The following is a 26,849-nucleotide window of genomic DNA, read 5'->3' as shown; positions in this document are numbered from 1 at the left end:
ACACGGTGGTACTACAGTGTTAAACCATCCCCTAAAACCACTGTTAAAAAGGATATCCCACTATATCTTTTACAGATCAATGACTCCTTGAATATTTATTTAAATGGAACAATTCCTGGGAATCAAAAAGTGAAAATATTTTTATGCCTATGCTTTAGCTCTACAGTTTACTTCATTATTTCTTTACAAGTTGAATGTTTTATTTATTTATTTATTTATTGATTTACTTATTTATTTATTTATTTTTAAAGATTTTATTTATTTATTCGAGAGAGATAGAGACAGCCAGCGAGAGAGGGAACACAAGCAGGGGGAGTGGCAGAGGAAGAAGCAGGCTCATAGCAGAGGAGCCTGATGTGGGGCTCGATCCCTTAACGCTGGGATCACACCTTGAGCCGAAGGCAGGCGCTTAACCGCTGTGCCACCCAGGCGCCCCCACAAGTTGAATGTTTTAAAAATAAAGGCTGAACACGCCTTTAGGTGTGTGATAGACTGAACGACAGCAGCTATAGAATTTCTTACTTAAACCTTTGTGACCCTTGAAATTATAAAACCCAAGATCAACGCAGATGCTCAAATCTTTACTGAAGATGAGTGATTAATCCTGTGCTCAAACTGGTGCAAAATGAGAATGAGGCGCAAATGCTAGAGCCCGTGAAGTGTGTGTAGAGGTGAGACACCTCCGCTCCTACACCTTGGACCTCATGCCTGCGGCTTGGTCCCGCAGCTCCATCGCTGCGACTGCTGAGAGGTGGACTTCATCGGGCCCGTCTGCTAAGCGCAGAGCCCGCGTTAGGGCATACCTGGAAAAACAAAAGGAGCAGGAATGGCAGGAGTTATCAACGAGGAACACGATACTTTAACGTCAGTCACTCTGACTCTAAGCCAAGACTATTCATTTTTGAAATCTCGCCAAGGCAGTGATAAGAGCATAAAGAGAATCAAGGAAGTAAGTACAAGGGCTTGTGAAATGTCACTGAAAGTTGTTACTTTGGGGAGAGGAATCTTAAATGGCCCAGTGCCATGGGTTTAATCTCAGTCTTGATGTGCTTTAGGGTTCTAGAAGTTGCTATAACTAAGAGGTATCTTAGGTAAGCCACAGGGAGTGAAGTATAAATATGTAACACTTACATACTATAAATATGTGGTGCTCTGTATTTAGTTCTTATGGTTAAGAATTGATGGGAAAAACTGGCGGGGCACTAGACTCTTGTTTCCAGTGTGAGAGAGAAGATGGCAGGGGGACCGTGCAGTGACGGGCACTGGAGAGTGTTCCTCGACTCCTAGCAACCAGAATCAGGACATGAGATGGTCACTGGCCTGAGGCATCCTTGTGGAGGTGGCAGACAGTCCTAAGGACATACCCAAGCCTGGCCCTGGGTGCCGTTTGCCATCTGTGCTCCTGTCTGATCATTCTGGTTTCAGAGTGAACCCCCAATGCCATTTCCTCGCTAGCCCATGAACCCCAATGTGCCCATCGGTGTAAAAGTAATTGAGCAAAATGATAATTGTAATCATAAGAGCAACTATTTATTGGTACTGGGTACCTATATTACCTCATTTAGCCTTGAATTATACTTTGAGTATCTTTTTTTTCTTCTGAAACAGGGTCAAGGCAGCTGTAGATTTTTAATTCCATTCCAAGTCTGTCAAATGTAGATGATTACTAAGTGACATCTACTTACATGTTAGCCAGAGGGTAATCTTGGGAAAGACCTGCACCTCCACACACTTGGATCGCCCGGTCAATAATCTTACAGACGGCCCGAGGGGCAGCCACTTTAATCATTGCAATCTACATAAGCAAGATATAAAAAGAATGTTCCTTTCTTAGACAATACAGAATGTGGCAGAATTTGATATAATCTGTATTTTTTTTGTCAAATGAGACAAGGGAACTTTCCCACATGACTTCATCACTGAAACAAACAGGATCTTTGATGGAAGCCAACAAAGAGATCCATTGTAATGAGGTTAATGGCCATATTTCAGTCAATACAGACATTCTGGAAAGAGCCCTTCCAAATCATATTTTATTATTTGTGACTTGCCTTGTTTCCAAAAGGATTTAAGGTAGGTGATAAATCACATTCATCACCTTAGGGATCATAAAAAGAATTCCAGAGCCTTCATTAATCAGTTTTCTCTTAGGAATTTTTATTGGTTTTTAGAATTAAACGATATGGTTCTGGCTTATATGGAGTAAGAACATAAGAAGATAGGCGATGAGAGGCATCTTTTATGAAGCATTTATACTATGTGGAAGCAAAGTGCTATGCGCTCTGTATCACCTCGGTCACTTTCACTAGAATCCTAGGCCACAGGCAGCACGTCACATACTTTGCCCAAGGCCACAAGGCAGAAAGTAACATACTGGGTATAATTCCAAGTCTTTATAGTCTTGGATTTCCCTACTCCCTGTTACTGCATCTCAAGAATGCTGAAGATACTCTACATCCTGAAAGTCATTCCCTGAAACAGGCAAGTGAAAGGAAAACTAGTAAGTGACATGTATTTATAATCTTGAAACCAAAATCACAGAAGTTGTTTTCACTATTCTGAGTGCCATTAAGGCACCATGAAACCTGAAATGCCCAGTGGGTGAAAGAAACTGAAGAAGGCTTGGCAGACGTGGTCCGAGGGGCCCTACCTCCTTCCTAGCGCCAGCGCTGCCCAGAGTGTCAATGTTGTGGGCGGCTTTCAGGGTCAACAAACGTATCTTCTCAATGGCAATGCGGCTTTCAGCAATCCAGTGAGCCACAACCTCCTGCAGGGGAGCAAAGGGCAGCAAAAAGGAGGAGTGGATAAGCTGGCATGAGTCCACATGTAACACGGCCTCGTAGCTTGGTGAGACACTCTAGGCCAAGGACCGTTCCCAAGCCTTACTCTGTTTTTTAATGGAAGAGTTAACTCATTTGATATATACCAGCCAACCACGTACTTCTGCAGTGCTAAAGTTAATACTGCCAGACTTTAGGAGGACATTTTATTTGCTTAGAAAAATAATTTTGGATAACTTGATGTCTAAAGTCAAGATGGCTAAACTGAGCAACCATCTTATTGCTCAAACGTTCCTCACTGACCCTCCTGAGTGCTAATCTTATAGTCTCATTGAAACTTGGATGAATGTCTGATGGTGGACTTGCTTATAGACGATGGAGATGAGCCGCAGGACAGTGTCAGTGTGGGGCAGGTGCAGCAGTCCTTTGCGGTGTTATTATTTAGCAACAATGACCTTGACCTGTGGTGAACAGTTCTATGAATTGTACCACATGTATAGATTGCTGTAACCACAATCAAGATACAGAACAGTTCTATCTCCCCTGAAAGCTGCTGCCCCTTTTTAGTCACATCCTCCCCAACCCCTAAACTCTCACAGCCACTGATGGGGTATAACTATAGTTTTGTCTTTTTCAGAATGTCATATAAATGGAATCATGTAGTATAGAGACTGGCTTCTCTCAGCAAAATGCTTTTGAGTGTCACCAAGTTGTTCTGTGTACCAACTGTCCATTCCTTTTTATCAAGGAGCGATATTCCATTGTAAGGATGTACCAGTTTATTTATCCCTTTACCTGCTGAAGGATATTGGGGCTGTTACTAGTTTTTGATGACTATTAACAGAGTTTCTGTAATCATATGCATACAGGTTTTTGTATGACTATACTTTTCATTTTTTAAAGCAGCTGCGGGGAATGGAATTACTAGATCATCTGGTAAATGCTTTTAAGAAACTGTCAAACAGTTTTCCAGACCAACTGTACCATTTTGCATTCCCACCAGTAGTGTATAATAGTTTCAACTGCTCTTCAAACCATTAGCACTTGGTATTGTATTTTTTTTTAATGTATTAGTCATTTTAACAGTGTGCAGAGCTATTTCATGGTAGTTTAAATTTGCATTTCCCTATGACTAATGATGTTGATCACCTCTTGATGGGCTTATTTGCCATTTATATATTCTCTTTGGTGACGTCGGTTCACGTCATTTCCCCACTTTTTAAATTGGGTTGTTTTCTTACTGCTGTTTAGAGAGCTCTTTATTAAGGATACAAGTCAATTTTCACATGGGCAATTTGCAGATATTTTCTCCTAGTCTGTAACATTTTCGTTCTCTTAATAGTGACTTTCAAAGAACAAATGTGATTAAATTTGATGCTGTCCAGTTTGTCAGTTTTTTCTCTTATGGGTTGTGCTTTTGGTGCATGTCTTAACATTTTGCCTATCTCGTCACAAAGATTTATCCCTATTTTTTTTTCTAAAAGTTTTATAGTTTTACCTTCTACATTTAGATCTATGATTTATTTGGAGTTAAATTTTGTGTGAGGTGTGAGGTTTAGGACAAGGGTCATTTTTTTTCGCCTGTGAATGTCCAACACCATTTACTATAAAGATTAACCTTTCCCCATTGAACTGCCTTTGTACCTATATAAAAAATTGACCCATATTTTTATGAGTCTATTTCTGGACTCTGTTCTGTTCCAAAGACCTATATGTCTCTCCTTTTGCTAATACCACACAGTCTTCACGTCAGGTAGTGATCTGATTCCTCTAATTTTCTTCTTTTTCAAAGTGTTTTTTAGTTTCTTTGCATTTCACATAATTTTTAGGACACGTTGCCTATATCCACAAAAATGTCTTGCTGGGATTCAGACTGGAATTACATTAAATCTGTAGAAGAGTTTGAGGACAGTTGACATTTTTACTATTACTCTAACAGTCCACGAACACAGTATTTCTCTATTTATTTAGGTTTCCTTTTTCATCAGTTTTATAATTTTTAGCACTTGGATACTATACATGTTTTGTTAGATTTGTGCCTTTTTAAAAGTCTATTGTAAATAGCATTTTTTAAATTTCAGTTTCCAATTGTTCATTGGTAGTATATAGACAAAAAAATTGATTTTATGTGTTGATCTTATATCCCATGATTTTGCTAAGCTCTGTTAGTTCTAGGAAGGTTGCTTTGTTTGGTAGAGTTCTAAGGATTTTCTAACAATCATGTTGCCTGTGAATATGGACAGTTCTACCTCTTTTTTTCCCCCAAACTATATGCACTTTCTTTTTCTTGACTCACTGCATTGGCTAGGACTTCCTCTATGATGATAAATAGGGGTGGTTAGAGTAAACATCCTTGCTTTGTTCCCAGTCTTGGGAGAAAAGCATTTAGTCTTTCATCAGTAAGCATGTTAGCTGTAGAATTTTTTAGATGCTCTGCACTGGGTTGAATAAATTCCTTTCTACTCCTGGTTTGCTGAGAGTTTTTATTATGACTACATGCTGAATTTTGTCAAGTGCTTTTCTGGATCACCTGACATGATCATGTACTTTTTCAGGCTAGTATGGCAGATTACAAAAATTATTTTTCTTAGTAATTGATTTCTGAATATGAATGAATCTTGCATTCTTGGGATAAATCTTACTTGGTTGTGGTATAATATTCTTTTTATATATTGCTGGACTTTGTTTCCTAATAGGTTTTTGCATCTATATTGGTCTAGTTTGTTCTTACCTGGTTTTGGATTAGGGCAATTCTGGCCTCATGAGTTGGCAAGTGTTTGCTCCATTTCTACTTTGTGAAAGAGATTGCACAGCATTGGTGTTATTTCTTCTTTAGTTATTTAGTAACATTTACCAGTGATACCATCTGGGCCTGACCATTTCTTATTTCAAACTATGAATTCAACTCCTTTAATAGTTGTAGAATACTCTAGTTCACCTTCAGTGAGTTTTGGTAGTTTATGAATCTTGATGAATCGGTCCATTTCATCTAAGTTGTTCAACTTATGTGCTCTGCACCCTTGCCTGAATGTGTGGGTTCCAAGGCCCAGATCTGGAGCCGGGGAGCCTCCACTTCAGCTCCAAACCTCATTCCCCAGTCTGGCTTTTCCCAGAGAGTTCTGCATTGCAGTTAATAGGTGCCTACATATATCAGTAATGTTGTCATTTCCAGTGACTTCTACTTCCAGAAAGATGAAATAGATGTACTTTTCCCTATTCCTCTTGCTGAACACAATTAAAAACCTGGGCAAAGATAGATAAGAGGAGGAGGCAGACTGGCTAAGCTAAAAGAACAATGTGGTAGTGAGCTCCCTGGGTTTTCTTTTTGCCTAATACATCCCAGACTTGGAGCTGAAAAAGTTAACAAACTGAAAATGCCTGTGAGGACAGACAAACATTTTTGAAAAATACCTCCAACAAAAGTCTACTCTGTTTAGCTGAAGGTTTGGGTAGGGGCGGCCTAGCAAAACAGAAGAAAACTTTTAAAAGTCACCAATCACAAGGAAAGAGATCAAGAGAGAAAGAAATGAACAGACAAGAACTACAAAAACAACGAGAAAACAGTTAGCAAAATAGCAGTAAGAACTTATCTATCAGTAACTATTTTATCAGTAACTATTTTAAATGTAAATAGTTTAAATGCTCTTATTGATCACATCATAGAGTGATGGAATGGATAAAATACAAAACAAAAAAGAAGACCCATCTATATGCTGCCTACAAGAGACTCCCTTCAGACCTAAAGACACATACAGACTGAAAGTGAAATGATGGAAAAAGATATATATATTTTTAAAGATTTTATTTTTTTTATTTGACAGAGAGGCAGCGAGAGAGGGAACACAAGCAGGGAGAGTGGGAGAGGGAGAAGCAGGCTTCCTGCTGAGCAGGGAGCCCAATGTGGGGCTCGATCCCAGAACACTGGGATCATGACCTGAGCTGAAGGCAGATGCCTAACGACCGAGCCACCCAGGCACCCCTGGAAAAAGATATACTCTTTGGAAGTAAAAGACAAAAGAGACTTTTTAAAACAAAAACTAGGGGTGCCTAGGTGGCTCAGTTGGTTGGGCATCTGCCTTTGCCTTGGGTCATGAGCTCAGAGTCCTGGGATTGAGCATGGGTTGGGATCCCTGCTCAATGCGGAGTGTGCTTCTCCCTCTCCCTCTGCTCATGCTCTTTCTCATGCACTCTCTCAAATAAATAAATAAAATCTTTAAAAAAAATGGAAATATTAAAAAAATAGAACAAAAACTATTGGGACACTGAGCTGGCTCAGTTGTTTGTTAGAGCATGTGACTCTCAGGTTGTGAGTTCAAGCTCTAGGCTGGGCATGGAGCCTACTTAAAAACAACAATAAACTATAACAAGAGACAAAGAAGGGCATTATATAATGATAAAGGGATCAACTGAACAAGAGGATATAATGTAAATATCTATGCACCCAACACTGCAGCACCTAAATACATAGAGCAAATATTAACAGACATAAAGGGAGAAATTGACAATAATACAATAATAATAGGAGACTTTAGCACTCCACTTACATCAATGGATAGATCATTGAGGCAGAAAGTCAACAAAGAAACAGTGTCTTTGACCATTAGACTAAATGGACTTAACATATACAGGGAACATTCCATCCAAAAACAACAGGACATACATTCTTTTTAAATGCACACGGAACATTCTCCAGGATAGATCACATTAAGCCACAAAATAAGTCCCAACAGATTTAGGAAAATTTAAATCGTATCAAGTATCTTCTCCAAACACAATGGTATGAAACTAGAAATCAATTACAATGAAAAAAAATGGAAAAACAAACATGTGGAGGCTAAACAACAAGCTATGAAACAGCCAGTGAACTAACCAAGGTATCAAAGAGGAAATTAAAAAATACATGGAGACAAATGAAAATGAAAATGAGTGCAGTAAAAGCAGTTCTAAGAGGAAAGTTTATAGATCTAGAAACAAGAAGAATCTCAATCTAATCTTACACCTAAAGTAACCAGGAAAAGAACAAAGCCCTAAGTTAGTGGAAGTTAGGAGATAATAAAGATCAGAGCAGAAATAAAATTGATAAACTATTAGCCAGACTCATCAAGAAAAAACCAGAGGAGACCCAAATAAAATCAGAAATGAAAGAGAAGGAATAGTTGACAGCACAGAAATACAATTAGAAGAGACTACTATGAACAATTCTATGCCAAAAAATTGGACATCCTATAAGAAGTGGATAAATTCCTAGAAACATACAATCTTCCAAAAATGAGTGAAGAGTGATTACTGGTAATGAAATTATTCAATAATAAAAAAAATTCTCAACAAACAAGAGTCCAGGACTAGATGGCATCACAATTCTAGCAAACATTTAAAGAAGAGTTAATAACTATGCTCAAAACTATTCCAAAGAATAAAAGAGGAAGGAAAACTTCCAAATTCTTCCTACAACACCAGCATTATGCTGAAACCAAAACCAGATAGACACTACAAAACAAGAAAACTACAGGCCAATATCCCTGATGAACACAGATGCAAGAATCCTCAACACTACATTCAACAATACAATAAAGGGTCATCAAACACAATCAAGTGGGATTTACTTTGGGGATGCCAGGATGGTTCAATATCTGCAAATCAATCAGTGGGACTACCGCATCAACAAAATGAAGGATAAAAATCATATGATTATCTCCATAGATGCAGAAATAGCATTTGACACAATTCAACCTCTGTTCATGATAAAAACTCTGAAAAATGTGGGTATGGTGGGAACATATATATTATACATCAATATAATAAAGGCCATAAATGACAATTCCACAGCTATCATACTCAATGGTGAAAACCTGAGAGTTTTTCTTCTAAGATCATGAATAAGACAAGGATGTTAACTCTCACCAATTTTATTGACTATAGTGAATACCCATTCTTCTCAAACTATTCCAAAAGATACAAAAGGAAGGAAAACTTACTTACAAATTCATTTTAAAGGCAGTTTCACCCTGATACCAAAACCAGACACCACAAAAAAGAGAACTACAAGCCAATATCTCCGATGAATATAGATGCAAAATCCTCAACAAAATAGCAAACAGAACCCAACAGTACTTTAAAAAATCATTCACCATAATCAAGTGGGATTTATTACCAGGGTGCAAGGGTGATTCAATATTCACAAAACAATCAGTGTGATACATCACATCAATGAGAAAGGATAAAAAACAATATGATCATTTCCATAGATGCAGAACAAGCATTTGACAAAGTACATCTGTTCATGATAAAAACCCTCTGCAAAGTAGCCTCAGCAAAGAAACTAAAGTCTCAGCAAAGAAGTAGAAGATGTAAAGAAAAACCAATTTGATATTTTACAGCTGAAAATGTAATAATTTTTGAAAGATTTATTTGAGCGAGAGGGCGTGAGCAGGGTTAGGGGCAGAGGGAGAAGCAGACTCCCCATGGAGCAGGGAACCAGACATAGGGCTGGATCCCAGGACCTTAGGATCTGAGCTGAAGGCAGATACTTAACTGACTGAGCCACCCAGGCATCCCTGAAAAATGTAATAATTTAAATGAAAAGCTCAGTGGATGGGCTCAACAGCAGAGTGGTAGGGACAGAGGAACAGATCAGTGAACTGGAAGATAGGACAATAGAAACTGTCCGATCTGAACCACAGAGAAAACAGACTGAAAAATATTTTTAAAAGAATACTATCTTAGAGACCTGTGAACTAAAACAAAAGATCTAACATTCATGTCATCAGAGTCCAAGAAGTAGAGAAAGAGGGAAAGACTGAAAAAAAAATACTCAAAGAAATAGTGGTGATAACTTCCCAAATGTGGCAAGAGATAAAATCTACAGATTCAAGAGGCTGACTGAACGCAAAACAGGATAAACTGAAGAAATTCACGACAAGAAACATCACAATTAAACTTCTAAAACATGACACAACGGTAAATGCAGCCAGAATAATGACACCTCACCTACAGGGGAAATGTGTATATGCCAGAAGAGGGTGGCACGATATTTTTCAACTACTAAAAGAAAAGAATTGTCAACACAGAATCCTATACCCAATGAGGATATACAACAGGAATGACGGATAAATCACGATGTTCTCAAAGAAAAACAAAAAATTTGTCACTTACAGACTCTTAAAGAATAGTTAAAGGAGTTTCCCTAAACAGAAAAGATAAAAGAGGAACCTTAGGAAATTAGGAAGAAAGAATGAACATAGTAAGAAAATATATAGCTAAATACATTGATTTTTCTTCTTGAATTTTCTAAATTACGTTTAACAGTTGAAACAAAAATTTTAACACTGTGATATTCTAAATTTATGTAGAAGAAATATTTAAGACAATTATAGATAAAGGAGGTTAAAGGGATTTAAATTAAGGGAGATAAAGTTTCTATACTTCGCTCAAACTGGTAAAATGAGGACACCAGTAGACTGATAAAATACATGCATTTATACAAATACGTATATATTTATATAATGTAATACCTAGACCAACCACTAAATGGGCTATACAAAAAGGTACACTCAGAAACACTACAAATGAATCAAATCTAAATCTGGAATTCTAAAAATGTTAATCTAAAGGAATGCAGGAAAAAGAAAACAAATGAAAAACAGAGAACACAAAACAAAAAAATGGCACACTGAAGTCATAACATGAATTAACAAAGACAAAGACTGATAGAGTGGATTAAAAAACATGACTAAGTGCCAACTAGAAGAAATTCACTTCAAATATAATGATATCAGCAAGTTGAAAACAAAAAAATACAAAAAATGTGTAATATGCAAACATTAATCAAATGAAAGCAGGATGAGCTATATATTACTATCAGATGAAGCAGACATCTGAACAAAGAAAATTACCAAAGACAGAGAGGGTCATTATACAATGATGAAAGGGTAAATCCATCAAGAAGTACCAATCCTAAATGTGTATGCAACAAATAACGGAGCTGCTGAATATTTAAAACAAAAACTGATAGGAGCAGTAAACAAATTCACAATTGTAGTTGGAGACTTCAACACCCCTCTCCCAACTACTGATAGAACTAGACAGAAAATCAGCAAGAATATAGAGGAATTCAACAACACCATCAAGCAACAGGATCTAATAGACATTTCTAGAACACTCCACCCAACAACAGAATACACATTCTTTTCAAGTGTCCTCAAACATACAGTAAGATAAAACCATATCCTGAGCCATAAAACAAATAAGAAATTTGTAAGAAATGAAATAATACAGTTTGTTCTGTAACCACAATGAGATTAAACTAGAAATTAAGAACAGAGTAACAGGAAAATCTCCAAACACTTGGAAACTAAGTAACACTCCTCTAAATAATTCATGTGTCAAAGAAAATTGAAAGGAAATTGAAAAGGAAATTGAAAAATACACTGAGCTGAATTAACATGAAAACAACAATATATTGCAATTTGTGGAACATAGATAAAGCAGTACTGAGAGGGAAATTTATAGCACTAAAAAACACACATTAGAAAAGAGGAAAAGTCTCAAATCAGTAATCCATACTACCACTTCAAGAACCAAAATAAATCCAAAAGAGCAAAATAAATACAAAGAAAGCTAAAGGAAGTACATCATAAAGAGCCAAAATCAGTAAAATCGAAAAAACAGAGAAAATCAATGAAATGAATATCTTATTAATATTAAGCCCTAATATAACAATATCATATCTTATAGTTTTGTATATTAATAGTTAATATATTTTATATTCTTTGAAAAGATAAGTAAAAGCAACAGACCTCTAGCAAGACTGACAAAGGAAAAAGTAGGCACAAATTACTACTGTCAAGAATGAAACAAGGGATATATCACTAAAGACCTTGCAGACATCCATAGAATAACAGGAGACTATTGTGAACATCTCTAAACAATAAACTTGACAGCTTAGATAAAATGGACCACTTCCTCAGAAATTATAAACAACCACAATTCATCCAGTATAAAATAGATAAATTGAATAGCCCTGTAACTATTAAGGAAATTAATCTTTAAAAAACTACCCCCCAACCCCAAATCTCCAGGCCCAAATGGTTTCATTAGAGAATCTACAAAATGTTTAAAGAATAATTACCAGTCTAGACAATCTCTTTCAAAAAGTAAAAGAGATGGGAACACTTCCCACATCCTTTTATAAAGACAATACTATCCTAATATCAAAACCAGATGAAGACAGTACAAAAAAACAAAAACAATAACAAAAACTACTAACATCCTTCATGAATTCACATGCAAAAATCCTTAACAAAACATTAACAAGTAGAACACAGCAATATATAGAAAAGAATTGTACACCATGACAAAGTAGGGTTTATTTCAAGGATGCAAAGTTGGTTCAATATTTGAAAATCAATCAATGTACTCTATATTAACAAGACTAAAGACGAAAAATTGCATGGTCATAGAAATCAATGCAGAAAAGTTATCTAACAAAATTCAATTCATTCATGATAAGAAAAATGCTCAGAAAACTAATTATAGAGGAGAACTCAACAAAGAATATCTAAAAAGCTTACAGCTAACATTATATTTAATGTTCCCCTAAGATTGAGAACAAGGCAAGGATAATTCACTCTCCCTTTTCTTATTCAATATAGTGCTGGAGGTTCTAGTTAGTGCAATGAGGTAAAGAAAAGGAAACAAAATATATATGTATCTGAAAGGAAGAAATAAGACTTTCTCTTATTTACAGATGACACCATGGTCTACAAAAAAACCCAATCTACAAAACTCATAAGTGAGTTCAGCAAGGTCGCCAAATACAAGATAAACATACAAAAATCAATTACATTTATATATAATTATATATACAAAAATATATTTCTATATACTAGTGATGAACACATGGACACCGAAATTAAATATACAATATCATTTACAATCACTCAAAAAATGAAAATACTTAGATGTAAATATAACAAAACACACATAGGATTTGTATGCTGAAAGCTACACATAGATAACAGAAATCAAAGAAAAGCTAAATAAGTGTAGAGACATACTGTGTTCGCGGATTATAAGACACAACATAATAAAGATGTCCATTCTTCCTAAACTGATGAATAGGTTTAACACAATTCCTAACAAAATCCCAGGAGGATTTTTTTTTTGAAGATAAGGTAAGATTATCCTAAAATTTATATGGAAAGGCAAAGGAACTAGAATAGCTGAAATAGTTTTGAAAGAGAATAAAGTGAGATGAGTCAGTCGTCCTGATTTCAAGACTAATATATAACTATAGTAATTAAGACTGTGTGGTATTGGCAGAGGGGCAGAATAAAAGGACAGATCAGAGAACCTGGAAATAGACCCACACAAATATGCCTGACTGACTTTTGAGAAAGGTGTGAAAACTAATTCAGTTAAGGAAGGAAAGCCTTTTCAACAAATGGTGCTGGAGCATGTGAACATCCACAGGCAAAGAAATAAACTTTGACCTAATTCTCAGACCTTATACAAAAATTAACTCAAAATAGACTGCAGATTCAAATGTAAAACTTTTAGAGAAAAATTATAGGAGAAAATCTTCAGGATCTAGGGCTAGGCAAAGTGTTCTTAGACTTGAGTCTAAAAACACAATCCATAAAAGGAAAACCAACAAATTAAGAGCTCCTCAGAATGAAACACTTTTGGTCTGTGAAAGACCCTGTTAAGGGGATAAAAAGATAAACTACAAAGGCGCCTGGGTGGCTCAGCTGTTAAACGTCTGCCTTTCGCTCAGGTCATGATCAGGGTCCTGGGATCGAGCCCCGCATCGGGCTCCCTACTCAGTGGGAAGCCTGCTTCTCTCTCTCACACTCCCCTTGCTTGTGTTCCCTCTCTCGGTGTCTCTGTCAAATAAATAAATAAATAAATAAATAAAATCTTAAAAAAAAAAAAAGATAAACTACAGAGAGGGAGAAAATATTTGCAAGTCAACAGTGGCAAAGGACATTATCTAGGATATATGAAGAACTCTCCAAACTCAACAGTTAAAAAATAACATACACACACAAAATTCTGGTAGAACATGGGCATAATATGTGAACCCAAGAGGATATAAGACGGGAAATAAGCACATGAAAAGATGTTCAACATGACTAACCATTAGGAAAATATAAAACAGCAATGAGATATCACTATAAACCTATCAGATGGCTTAAAAAAAACAACCAACCAACCAGTGACAACACCATATGCTGGTGGGGATGTGAAGCAACTTTATCATTCGTACACAGCTGGTGAAAACGAAAAACAGTTTAGCCACTCTGGAAAAGAGTTTGGTGGTTTCTTTAAAAACTGAACAAGCTACTCCCATATGACCCAGCATTCTTGGGCATTAATCCCAGAGAAATAAAGACTTATGTTCAGACAAAAACCTGTACATGAATGTTTATAGGAGCTCTATTTGTAACAGCTGCAGGCAGGAAACAACCCAGATATCCCTCATCAGGTAAACAGTTCAACTGTGATAATCCATACCAAGGAATACTACCCAGCAAAAAAAAGGAACCAACTACTGATACACGTAACCTGGGTGAATCTCCAAAGAATTACGCTGAGTGAAAAACACCAACCCCAAAAGTTTATATACTGTATGATTCCATTCTTGAAATGACAAAATTCAAAAATGAAGAACAGATTAAAGGTTGCCAGAGGTTAATGAGGAGGCGATGAGAATGAGGAAGTGGGTGTTGCCATGAAAGGACAAGATGAGGGATCCTTGTGGCAATGGAAAGGTTCTGTATCTTAACTGTATCAGTGACGATATCCTGGTTCTGATTTTATACTGTGGTTTGGCAAGATGTTACCATTAGGGGAAACTTAGGAAAGGGTATAAGGAATCTCTCTGTATTATTTTTTACATCTGCATGTGAATCTACAATGATTTCAAAATAAAAATTTTAATTTAAAAAATTGGCACTTGCTTCTTAATTGTCTTAGTGAGTTTTCTCTATTGGTCAGAACGTGGAAGAGAAGTGTGGAGGTAAGTGAAGAATATAGAGACCAAACCTTATCATAAATCCCACAAGCAACCAAACATTCAGGATTCAGCAGTGAAACTGAGGAGACAAGAACAGAGGCTTCTGGTTGGCCATAATGGGTTTGTTGTTGTTGTTCCCATTCTTAGTCACGGAACTGATGTTTACAGTGGAGAATAATATTTGTTAAGTTTGACCAGCAGCCAATATTATATGCTATTATTTGAGCCACATTTACCTTCCACAGTCATTTTTATGCTTGGTTATGTTTGTTCTAGTACATTTCTTTAACAGTGGATATTTGATCAGCTTCCCTGCAATAGTGATGTTCAATATACTAGCTGCTAATAACCACATGGGGCTACTGAGCATCTGAAATATGCCTAGTCTGAATTGAGATGTATCTATAATGTGAAATATACACCCAATTTAGAAAATTCAGTTTTTAAAAAAGAATGTAGAATACCTTAGTCTTTTTATATTGATTTCATGTTGAAATTATAACATTTTGGATATACTGGGTTAAATAAAATAGATTATAAAAATCAATTTCATCATTTCTTTTACTTTTAAAAAATGTAGCTACTAGAATTTTTGTTTTAAGTAAAGCTTTTTTTTTTTTATGTTCAGTTACTAGAAAATTTTAAATTACATTTGTGGCTCACAAGGAACATATTTCTACTGGATGACTAGAGGCAGAAACAAGGCTCTGAATTAACAACTTCAAACAAGCCCCAGCAGTGAGTATCTTTTTGATGACGGTAAAGCTGGGTGATTATAAATTCATGAACAGATCACAAATACATTTATTTCTTAGCTTTCGAATAAAGGAAAGTGCTCTCAGTTGGGTCTCTACCGAGCCTACATTTGCTGAAAAGCAGTCAGTGTGCAGAAACGGAGTGCCCTAAGGAGTTCCCAGATTTATTTACTAAGACATTATTTTGATACAGAATTTTTTGCTTTAGTGCCTGGAATAATTTAGAAGGCAGCTGGAAAGAGTCTCCAAATTCAGGGAAATGGAATGTTACTTACACAAACTGAAAAAAAAATCTGGCTCAGATTTTTGTTTATGACATGCCTCCACATCTCTTTTGCTTCTGCCAGATCATTTTCTTCGTGCCAAATGCAAGAAGTTTCCAGTGAAGGAAGCATATTTTTGAAAAGCTCAGGCTTGTTCTGCTTGATACATTAACTTACAAAAAGCAGGAGGGAAATTTCCCTCTAGTACAGTGTTAAAGACATCTCTCATGAAACTTAAGGAGAGTGCTTTTATGTGTTCAAGATGTCTGTGCATCAGCCTGTCTGTGTCCTCCCTTCATCCTGCTCCAGGCTTTGGGTGATAATCTTGAAAAGAGAAAAGTGTAGGAAGTGAAATGGATGCTATGAGCAACTCTTTAGCTCCTACTCAGAGCAGCACGGAGTTGTATCCACAGTCCCAAAGTTCACACCTTCTTATTTCCTCCCACAGTGTCCATCCAACAGCTGAACTCCTTGCCCTCGCCATATACTAAAGGGGTTCCCCACAAATTATTCCTAGGTACGTGCCATAAAACAGCCTGTATTTTCCCAAAAGAACAGTGTTACAACTAAATCACAGATATGCTGAATAATATTTCACAAAAAGCAAACATAGCCTATAGCAATTTAAGGTAAAAAATATACTGTGAAATTTTAAAAGATACTCACAAATGTACTTTTACAAGGGGACCAATGTACTAAAATACACATGTCCAGCAAACACAAATACAATTTTACCACCCCAAGTTTGACCTAACACTCAAATGTTAGCAATCCTAAGTACTGAATATTTAAAAACAATTTTTCTTGCCTTCTTAAAAGTTAGAAGGGCTTTTGGGAGATGATTTGAATATCCCACTTACAAAGTTTTCCAAGGAATTAGAATGACAGCTTCTTTTCCCTCTTGATAAATACTCTCTAATTTTGATTATGTTGCCCACATGTAACTATATTGTTTACGGTGCTTTGTAAACAACAGACTCTGTAGAACATAATTTACAGATGGGAATTCAAAAAATCATGCACATCCCACCAAACATTTGTCCCATTTCAACTTGCATTTCTCCAGTATTAGGGAACTCACTTCCTACAGAAGGAGTCGATTCCATTTTTGGATCTCTCTCCTTTCCCTGCGTTTTAGGTTATTTTCCTATATTTCCTCACTTATTACTAATTCCCTTCAGAAAGCCAAAGAACAAGGCAAATCCCTCTTCTCTATGCCAGCCCTCTCTATCCATAGAGAGTGCCAATGTACCAGATTCTCTAGAGAACAAGAGTCTGAGAAAGTTGAAGGAATTGTCCATACTCTTTGTGCGGTGTTGAAGCACGTTAGGAATTATTTAATCTTTCACAAAGTTAAAGATCTTTCACCAGACTCTATTTATGTACAGACAAATATACTTTGTGGGAAAAAAGCATCTTATGATGTAGAGGAAATCCCCCTATGATCAAGTAATGCCGTTTTGTTTCAAAGTCAGTGAGTGCATCGGGCTACAATAAATTCAAATAAATAATCATCCTTACATGTGAGAACAGCTTCTTCTTAAAGGCCACTCTTTGTGTTGCCCGTTCACACATAATCTGCAAAGCGCGTTCTGCCAGACCTACTGTTCTCATACAGTGATGGATTCTGCCGGGGCCAAGGCGGCCTTGGGTAATTTCAAATCCCCTACCTTCACCTGTAAGAAAGAAAGGAGAACATGAAAGTGGCCAAAGCCCACTTATTTTGTTATTTACACAAATCTTGAGAAAAAGATGAACTGCCCCTTCAATGAGAATGGTATTCCAGTAGGAAAAAAGTCAGCTCTATAGTAATGTTCATTATTTATCGAACTTTTGATTTCTATATTTTTAAAACTACCGTTGTTAAACATTTCAATCCAATTTAAGAACTGTCTCTTGTTGTATGGTGACTAACATAATATAATAAAAAAATATTATTATAAAAAAAAACTGTCTCTTGATACCAGCCATGCGTATATTTTATAAGTGCTGCAGTGGTTACGAAGGTATATAAGACACAGTCCCTACACTAGGAGTTCAGGATCCAGAAGCAGGGGCAAGGATGCTAGGGATAAGGGATATGGAGGAGAACAAAGAAAGGCAAAGGAGAGAGAGATTGTATCCTGAGGGCCTGGCAGACAGCAGGGGTTTGCTGAGTGGCTGGGGTGAAGAACACAAAACCTTCCTGAAAGAAGTGCCATTTGAGATGTTCTCTGAAGGTTGGGTAGGATTCCAATAAGCAAGAGGATGAAGTCATTCCAGGCATTCAGCATGCAAAGTTATTTATGCTTCTAATGTGTTCATATATAAGACTTGAATTCAGAAAGTACATTGAGGTTTTCTTAAAACAAGTAGAGACCTGAAAGTCACGTTTCAAGAAAAAGTATGTTGCTCTGAATTGTACATTTTTTGTATTTAGTTATGCCTTCAATCGATGTGATATATAAAACCACATCAAACACTTAAATATTATTCCATGTAAGAAAATCCGCTGTGAAAAAATGTTCCCTTATAAATGGGTAAGAAGGAAAAGTATCTAAATCAAGATACACTTCCTATCTTTTCCAGATTTAGACCTGAAAATATTTTAGTACACAATACTGGAGAATCATTTTTTCCAACTTATCTCACCTAGTATTAAATTGGTGGCAGGAACTCGTACTTGATTAAAATGGATCTCAAAATGTCCTCCGTGGATATTATCTATAAAATAGAAAATATAATTTTAAAGAGCAAAATGAGCTGATCAAAAGAATACTCATATATAATTAATAATTACTCAAAGCAATTACTCAGAAGTAGGACTTAAAAGCCTCATGTGTCAGATATTCCTAGGCAGACCGTGAGCGCTGAGCCTCCAGCACCTCACAGTCCAGAAAACCGTTCCACTTAGAAGAGATTTTAGAAATCATTTGATCTAGAGTTTCAAATTCATTTTCTGAAGTTGTAGGGTTACTAAAATGGAAGGTGGCTTCACAGATCCAATCAGATTATCTTATTATTATTATTGTATCACTGCTTCTCCTTTGAGATTTTTAATATATGGGCTTCCACAGAAAATTTTGCTTGGAAAAAAAAAGTTTCCAATAGTTCAAAAATTGAAAGTGAGTAATGTAATTCAAGTTTCTTATTTTATCATTGTGTAAATCAATGCCTGAAGATGCAAAGACCCTCCTGGAAGGAACAGAGCAGGCTCAGCATTCAAAATAAAGCAGAGACTGGACTTTGAGGTATGTTTACTCCCAGTGCAGGCCTGTTCACTACGTGTTTGCCTCTTGGAAATGCTGGCATTTGATGGAGACTGGGAACACTTTTGTCTTTACATCACACTGCCTTACCCCTCCTCCTGCTAACCTTCCCCCCCCCCCTCAAGTTCTGGAGATAATCTCATGCTAACTCCACACCCTTTTCCTGTCAGAATAGACACTAATAATCAACCTTCTCCACAACTGTTTCTCTTGGCCTTGGGCATGGGAGTTGGAGAGGTGCTGGTGAATTTGTCTCACTGGAAATTAAAACACAGGTTCTGCAATGGAGGTGATTTCCAGGCAAGTTAAATTATAAATCCATTTTGGGGATCTTCAGGCCATCGGTGTGCAACCCAACAAATCCCCATGCAGTTTGCTCTAGTGAGCTTGTTCCCCACCATCTTGCAAACTACGCTTAATCTGTGGGTTTATTCTACAGCTGCATCCTATGGAAGGTGATGTCAAATGTTCTATAAAACTCTAAGTCTTACATCCGCTACTTGAACATTTTTATTAGCCATATTCAACAATAAAGAGAAAGCCAGGGTCATCACAGAAGACCATGTGGATCAGGTACAATAAACTTTTCCATAGCATTTACCTGCTGACTTGCTATAATTTACTTATTTACGTGTTTGTAGTTATTGCTACTGTCTCCTTCCCCTAGCATAAGCTCCCTGAGGACAGAGATCCTAGCCTATTGTGTTCACTAATGTATTCTAAGCACCTAGAACAGTGGTCAGCCCTCAATAAATACTTGCGGTGTAAATAATCTGAGCAGCAAGGGAACAATGAACATGAGCCTGAGGTGGGTAGCAGGAAACAAAAGTATCCTTGCTTTTTAGAAATTCCAGAGGACAGAAGGAAAGAAAAGTTTTGAATTCAAATCAGTCAAAACTCATTGCTTATTAATAGCTTTTGTAGTTTGGTTAAGAAAGCTAAACTTGAAGACAAAAGTGAATTTTATTGGGGTGCCTGGGTGGCTCAATCAGTTAAGCATCCATCTCTTGATTTTGGCTTGGGTCATGATCTTAGGGTTGCGAGATCAAGCCCTGTGCTGGGCTACACACTGGGCGTCGAGCCTATTTAGGATGCTATCCCTCTGTCCCCCAACCCCATTATGTCTCTCTTAAAAAAAAAAAAAAAAAGTGCATTTTATTGTGGATTACTTAGATTTAATTTTTCTAAGTCTATTTCATTAATCCATTCTCCTGGATGACAGAAGCAGCAGTCTTAGTTGTTGTTCCTTGAATACAATCTACCTTTTCCCAAAAGTAAACAAAATGAGGTCCAATGCTGCATCACTTCTCCTTATTTGCTTTATTCTGAGTTCCACTGGCATTTATACTAAGACAGTTGTCAGCACCAAAGGATTTCTAAGAACACATCTCCTGTATTATAATGCTATCTGTTCCCTTCAGTGTTACTGCATATTCCAGCCGTCCTGCCTACAAATGCACGCTCATGTTGGTTGAATACTTACCCATGTAGCCAAAAACTGACAAAGGCCTTATTATTTCTACTCCAGGTGTGTTGATAGGAACAAGAACCATGCTGTGTTGTTTGTATCTGGTTAAAGAAAAACAGATGTTAGGAAAAGTGTGCTAAGTGGAAAAATAAAACAGATGCTAGGTGGAGTTGCAATTGTCATTTTTTGGTTGTTATTATGTAATCATGTAAGCAATGATGTCTGGAATGGGACTTGTGTAAAAGACATCAAGCAGAGTTGGATGGAGGCTGTGATCTGGAACAATGATTTGATTGAGGCTTATCATTGCTCAGCAATGGAAACTGGGAACTGATACACAGTATCAAATGTTGCAAGACTATATCTCCTTTGATCTATATATCTAATCACTTAATTACTTACAGACAGTTCTGAAAATTTTTATGTTTTATAATCTGATCCAAACAGCTTTGAGGATTCAGCAACACTTTTTAATACAGGAAATTCCACAGTGAAGAATGTAGAACAACACACCCTAAAATGTTTCTTAAATATAATCTTATAGTAAAATAATTGTGAAACATAAATGTGACAATCTCATAATATATTTTATATTATTATGATTTGTAAGTCCAAATGGTGCATTAAAATTTTTTTTTTTTTTTTTAGAGAGGGAGAGACAGAGGGGCGGGAGGGGCAGAGGGAGAGAGAGAATCTTAAGCAGGCTCCATGCCCAGCACAGAGCCCGACACAGGGCTCAGTCTCACAACCCTGAGATCATAACTTGACAGGAAATCAAGAGTTGGACACAACTGATTGAGTCATCCAGGCACCCCGACCAAATGGTGCATTTTAAGTAAATTATATGGGTTGAAAGAGTAATTCTTATTTCCAAATAGATTTCTCAATCACAATTATTTTATTACCTGTTTGCAGAGGCATTTTTAGTTCTTCCCAAAACAAGTGCAATTGTGCACTTTGGATTTCCAGCTCCTAAAACCAGGGGGAAAATGAGCAGAATACATCATAAAGGGAAATTTTTAGTGTGACATTTCACCCTAAAAGTTCTAATCCTTCCAAGTTTATCTTGCAAAAAAATAGGAAGAAAACCCTTGATTCATTAAAAAATGCTTATGTGCAAAACTGTACACCACCCAAGAAAAATGATGAGGCAGAGCCAAGAGTGGATTCCATCAATGAGAGCTGCTGCACAAATCTAACCAGAAGTCGAAGCCACGAAACAGCTGCAGCCCTTAAGACAAAATGCCGGCTCTCCCATTCATACTATTTCAGCATGTTAGAGAGGTTGTGAAATCCTTCTAGCGTATTTCCTCCTGTTTAGATCTCCTATTTTCTGACCAATGAACAACAAAGTATTAAAACTCATATGGTATTAACTACCCAGCCAGTGGCTGAGAAAGACCTCATTTCCCCGACCGTGGAGTTGGGTGAAGGTGAGCTGGTCCGAGGATCTCAGTACCTATCCTGACTATACCATTTGGTCAAGACAAACTAAGAAGCAGCTGAGGAGGATTTACTTGGAGTTGTCCACATATATAAGGCTCTGATTCCACCATTAATAAGCCTAGGTTCTCATTTTTTTTTTTACATATTAAAGGTCAGGAATTTGAAATATAAAGTTCTTTCCATTTTAATGCAAATTTTTAATTTTATTACAGTTCAGAGCTCTATGGTAATTCCCCAAAGGGGCCTTCTTACAAAAACTACATTTCTTTTTCACCAGGTAAGTCTAAGCACCTGGTCCCTCAGGAAAACCATTTAACTGGCTTTCTAATTACAAGGCCATATGCCACAGGGTCAGACTAAGTTAAACACATCCGTACAAAGCCTTTAAACAAATTATCAGATTCTTTTTTCTAACTTCTTAACAAAAATGGTTTCAAGAGATCTGAAATCATATGAACATTCAATGAGCAATATTGGGAATTATGTCAAATACAGCAGTGCCCCCTTATCCACAAGGGATATGTTCCAAGATCCCCAATAGATGCCTGAGACTGTGACTGGATCAAACTCTTTATATACTGCTTTTCCCTATACATACACATCTATGATAAAGTTTATAACTTAGACATAGTAAGAGATTAACAACTAATAAGAAAATAAAGCAATTATAATATACTATAATAAAAGGTTGTGAATGTTGTTGATTAGGCAAGAAACAGAGACCAAGGCAAACACAGATAATGGAACAGAAGGGTAAAAGTCACCAAGTTAGAAAGAAGGGGTTTACTTTAAACACCAGGACTCACATTTGAAAATTTAAAATTCCTTACAGTTGAATCTCTGACTCTATAGAAGAAACAAATGAAACAGATTGTACAGTCACAACTGTACTCTTGTTGTGGTTTTGGTCTATCTGATGAAATACTAAACAAACAGAAAACCATACAATAGAAACCAATCTAGAATTTGCTAGAGCTCAGAATGGAAACCGAACTGCTTGGTAGGTTGGTTGCTTATTTATTTATTTAAAGAGCATGCACATGAGCAGTGGGAGGGGCAGAGGAAGAGGGAGAGAGAAAATCCCGAGCAGACATAGCACTGAGTAAGGAGCCTGACTTGGGGCTTGATCCCACGACCCTGAGATCATGACCTGGGCCAAAATCAAGAGTTGGACGCTTAACCGACTGAACAACCCAGGCACCCCATGGTAGCTTTTCTAAAACCAACTTGGAGAGATTCAAGATTGCAGAAATTTGTTTGTCCCTCATTGCTCCTGAGATTCCATTGAAATAAATATATAAAAGTATAACAAAGGCATAACCGTAACAGAAGAGGAAGTAGAGAAGGTGAGGCATAGGTTTGGGAGTTTGGGTGGTCACCAACAGATGAAAGATTTCAATAAATATCAAGGAAGCAGATGAGGCAGGCTGATCAATGAAATGGGCAGAGGAGTCAGAGTCTTAAAAATGATGTAAGAAACTGCAAAGGGAGAGGGTTCTGGTCCCAGAGTCAGAAGGTATGACTGAGAAGCAAGGCTACCAAAGGTGAATTAATTCAAGATTTACAGGTGGGCAGATGTACCAGGTGACACTCCCATAGGCAGGTATGTGACACGTATCCTGAAAAAGAAAAGTATAGCATGTTACAAAAAAACTGAATAAAGTTATTCTGAGACTTGGAGCCTGTAGCTTGAAAACTAGCTTCCCATCAGTGACTCTAAACTGAGTCCCAGCCCTCCTCCACCAAAAGTTTCTTTATATAATTCCCACCTACGAGAGAAACATGGCTGGAAAAGAGCTCTGTGAAAAACTCCACCATCTACCCTTGCTTTTCCCTTAAGTATGCCCAGAAAACCAAGGATCTGTAGTATGTGAAGAGAGCCTGCAGCATTAAAGAGAATGATTGACCAAAATAAACTGTGAAACTGACAATAGAGGAACAAAATAAAACAAGAAACAGAACCTAAACAAAACAAAACAAAATGAGTTAAACCAAACAACAAAAACTCTAGCTGATGTAATTGGAGAGATTCAAATGTATTGCAGCCATAAAACCAGAAAAGGATGTTATGAAACAGGAACAACCAGAGAACAAGAAAATAAAAACTTTCAGAGATTAACATATGACTGCTAAAGCATAAAGTTCAATAGGAGCACTAAAAATCAAATGAAGAAAATTTCCCATAAGCAGAGGAAAAAGTCAGAGGCCGAAAATAGGAGAGCAAAGATAAGAGACACTTAGAGCAAAAATATGAAGCCTAAGATCACAGTAAAAGAGGTCTAATAAAAAGAAAAAATAGTCCAAAAAAAGGAGAGAAAAATAAAGGGAAGAATTTATCAAAGAAACTTGAAAGTTCTCTAAAACGGAAAAAAGACCCCCGCGCCAGCATAAGATTATGACTTGCTGAAAGCTCAGATAATGGTTAGTGCTTTCTTGCAATAAAGTTTTTTTTTAAGCATGTACTTTTTTAGACATAATGCTATTACACACTTAGTAGACTACTGTATAGTGTAAACATAACCTATCTGCGTAGTCTGGAACTGAACCCGCAACATCTCCAAAGCTATGCCTGTAGATGATTTCATCTATAGCTAGAAAGTAAGGGAGAAGCCTTTTAACTAACTGGAACAGGAAATATTTTATCTTTTAAAAGATTTTATTTATTTGAGAGAGAGACAGAGAGAGAGCATGAGCAGAGGGAAGAGGGAGAGGGAGAAGCAGGCTCCCCACTGAGCAGGAAGCCTGATGCGGGACTCGATCCCAGGACTGTGGGATCATGACCTGAGCTGAAGGCAGACGCTTAACTGAGCCACCCGGGTGCCCCATGAACAGGAAAAATTTTTAAAAACAACCTTAAATTGGTCATGAGATGCTACACTAATCAGATAACAAATATGTTAGACAAAATTGTCTATTTTTTCCTCAAATATATGATTTATTGTCTGTATTTTGTATGAAATAAAAAGCAAAATTATTTTTCTACCCACTGGGCTTTTGAAACAATCATATTACTAAATCCAACTATTTCAAATAAAATATAAAGTTGTGATATTGAAAAGGAATGAATCTGTTTTTAACTAGAAGAAAAATACAAGCATTTTCAGAAATACAAGAGAAATGTAATGTTCAAACAGAACATTTTACAATATTTTGAAAAGTCTGCAGTATGTGTATTGACATTAGACAACAAAGGCCCTGAATTCAAGTTAAACATACTTATTTTCTATCAACCAATGATAACTGGCATTTTGGAGTTTCTGGAATTTATATATACACACATATGGACACAAAGAGAGAGAAAGAGAGACTTTATAACAGTTTTAGGTTCACAGAAAATTGGGGGGAATGTACAGAGATTTTCCATATATGGCCCCCATGTGTAACCTTCCCCGTATCAACCTCCCCCATGAGGATGCTACATTTGTCATAATTGACAGACCTATCTTGACACATGATCATCCCAAGTTCATGGTTTATATTACAGTTCACTCTTAATGTTGTATATTCTATGGGTTTGGACAAATGTATAATGACATGTAGCCATCGTTACGATATCATACAGTATTTTCATTCCACCCAAAGTCCTCTGTGCTCCCCCTCTGTGCATCCCTCCCTGCTCCTAACCACTGGCAACCACTGATCTTCTGTCTCCATAGTTTTGCCTTTTCAAGAATGTCATATAATTGAAACCACACCCTTTTCACTTAATAATATGCATCTAAGGTTCCCTCGTGTCTTTTTATGGTTTGGTAGCTCATTTCTTTTTAGCACTGAATAATATTCCATTATCTGTATGTTCTTCTTTTAAATGGCAATCTCTCCTTCTCTCTTCTGGAAATCCAACTGCACATATTTTATACCTTTTGATATTGTCCCACAGCTTCCTAAGACTCTGTTAATATCTTTCCATATATTCTTCAATCTGGTTAATTCCTACTGGTCTATCTTCAAGTTCATTAAATTTTTCATCTGTCATCTCCATTATATTATTAACGCCATTCAGTGAATTTTTCCCAGATATTTTACTTTTCCATTCTGGTGTTTCCAATTGGTTCCTCTTTATATTTCTCTTCTGGTATTTTTTTTTTATCTTTTCTTAACCTCATTGAGCAAATTTATAATGGCTGCCTTAACTCCTTGTCTGACAATTTCAACATCTGAGTCATTTGGGAGTGGGCTTTCCCCTAGAAATGGGTCATGTTTTCCTGGCTCTTCTTTTGGTGAGTAATTTTAAATTGTATTCTGGACACTGTGATTTTTTTTGTTTTGAAGACTCTGGATTCTGTTACATCTCTTCAAAGCATGTTGATGTGTTTTTTTTGTCTTATTAGGCTCTTAGGTAGAGTCAAAGTGCAGAGTCTGTCTCAGTTTAGGTGGGGTTCAAAACTGAGTTCTTTGTATTTAGCTGCAGGTGCTTTGAGTCGACTGTCTGCATGATTTTGATTCAGGAGTCAGCTGAGACTTAGGCAAAGTTTACAGGTGAAACCTGGAGCTCTCCTTTTCTGGCTCCCTACAACCTCGTTTTTCAGCAGTGATGGCTGCTCCAGGCACTGTCTTCTGGTTCTTCAGAACACAAAGACCCAAGTTTTCTAGAGAAGCTTCAGCTTTCTCAAACCACACTGTGTCCTCAAGCCAAAGCTTAAAAATGAAAAACTGAGGGGGTGCCTGGGTGGCTCAGTCGTTAAGCACCTGCCTTTGGCTCAGGGCGTGATCCCGGTGTTCTGGGATTGAGCCCCACATAAGGCTCCTCTGCTGGAAGCCTGTTTCTTCCTCTCCCATTCCCCCTGCTTGTGTTCCCTCTCTCGCTGGCTGTCTCTGTCAAATAAATAAATAAATCTTTAAAAAAAAAAAAAAAAAAGAAAAACTGAGGGCT

At 36.9% G+C, this 26,849-nt stretch overlaps 1 protein-coding gene across 4 annotated transcripts in view; it reads right to left on the bottom strand.

Moving 5' to 3' along the window:
• Nucleotides 1–230: 230 nt before the first annotated feature.
• Nucleotides 231–26,849, bottom strand: part of ACAD11 (acyl-CoA dehydrogenase family member 11) — a 96,367-nt gene continuing 69,748 nt past the window's right edge. For all 4 annotated transcript variants that reach the window (XM_026497028.4, XM_044383413.3, XM_057315905.1 and 1 more), the window contains 7 exons: nt 21,436–21,502; nt 20,546–20,631; nt 18,446–18,517; nt 17,336–17,490; nt 2,651–2,767; nt 1,686–1,795; nt 231–803 (listed from right to left, as the gene is read on the bottom strand). In XM_026497028.4, coding sequence (XP_026352813.1) covers nt 689–803; nt 1,686–1,795; nt 2,651–2,767; nt 17,336–17,490; nt 18,446–18,517; nt 20,546–20,631; nt 21,436–21,502 — 722 coding nt within the window. In that variant the 3' untranslated portion in view covers nt 231–688. The remainder of the gene's footprint in view (nt 804–1,685; nt 1,796–2,650; nt 2,768–17,335; nt 17,491–18,445; nt 18,518–20,545; nt 20,632–21,435; nt 21,503–26,849) is intronic.

Source organism: Ursus arctos, unplaced genomic scaffold, assembly GCF_023065955.2.
Source record: "Ursus arctos isolate Adak ecotype North America unplaced genomic scaffold, UrsArc2.0 scaffold_20, whole genome shotgun sequence".
Taxonomy (NCBI): domain Eukaryota; kingdom Metazoa; phylum Chordata; class Mammalia; order Carnivora; family Ursidae; genus Ursus; species Ursus arctos.
The sequence above is the reverse complement of the archived record's forward strand: the minus strand, read 5'-3'. Positions and strand labels throughout refer to the sequence as shown.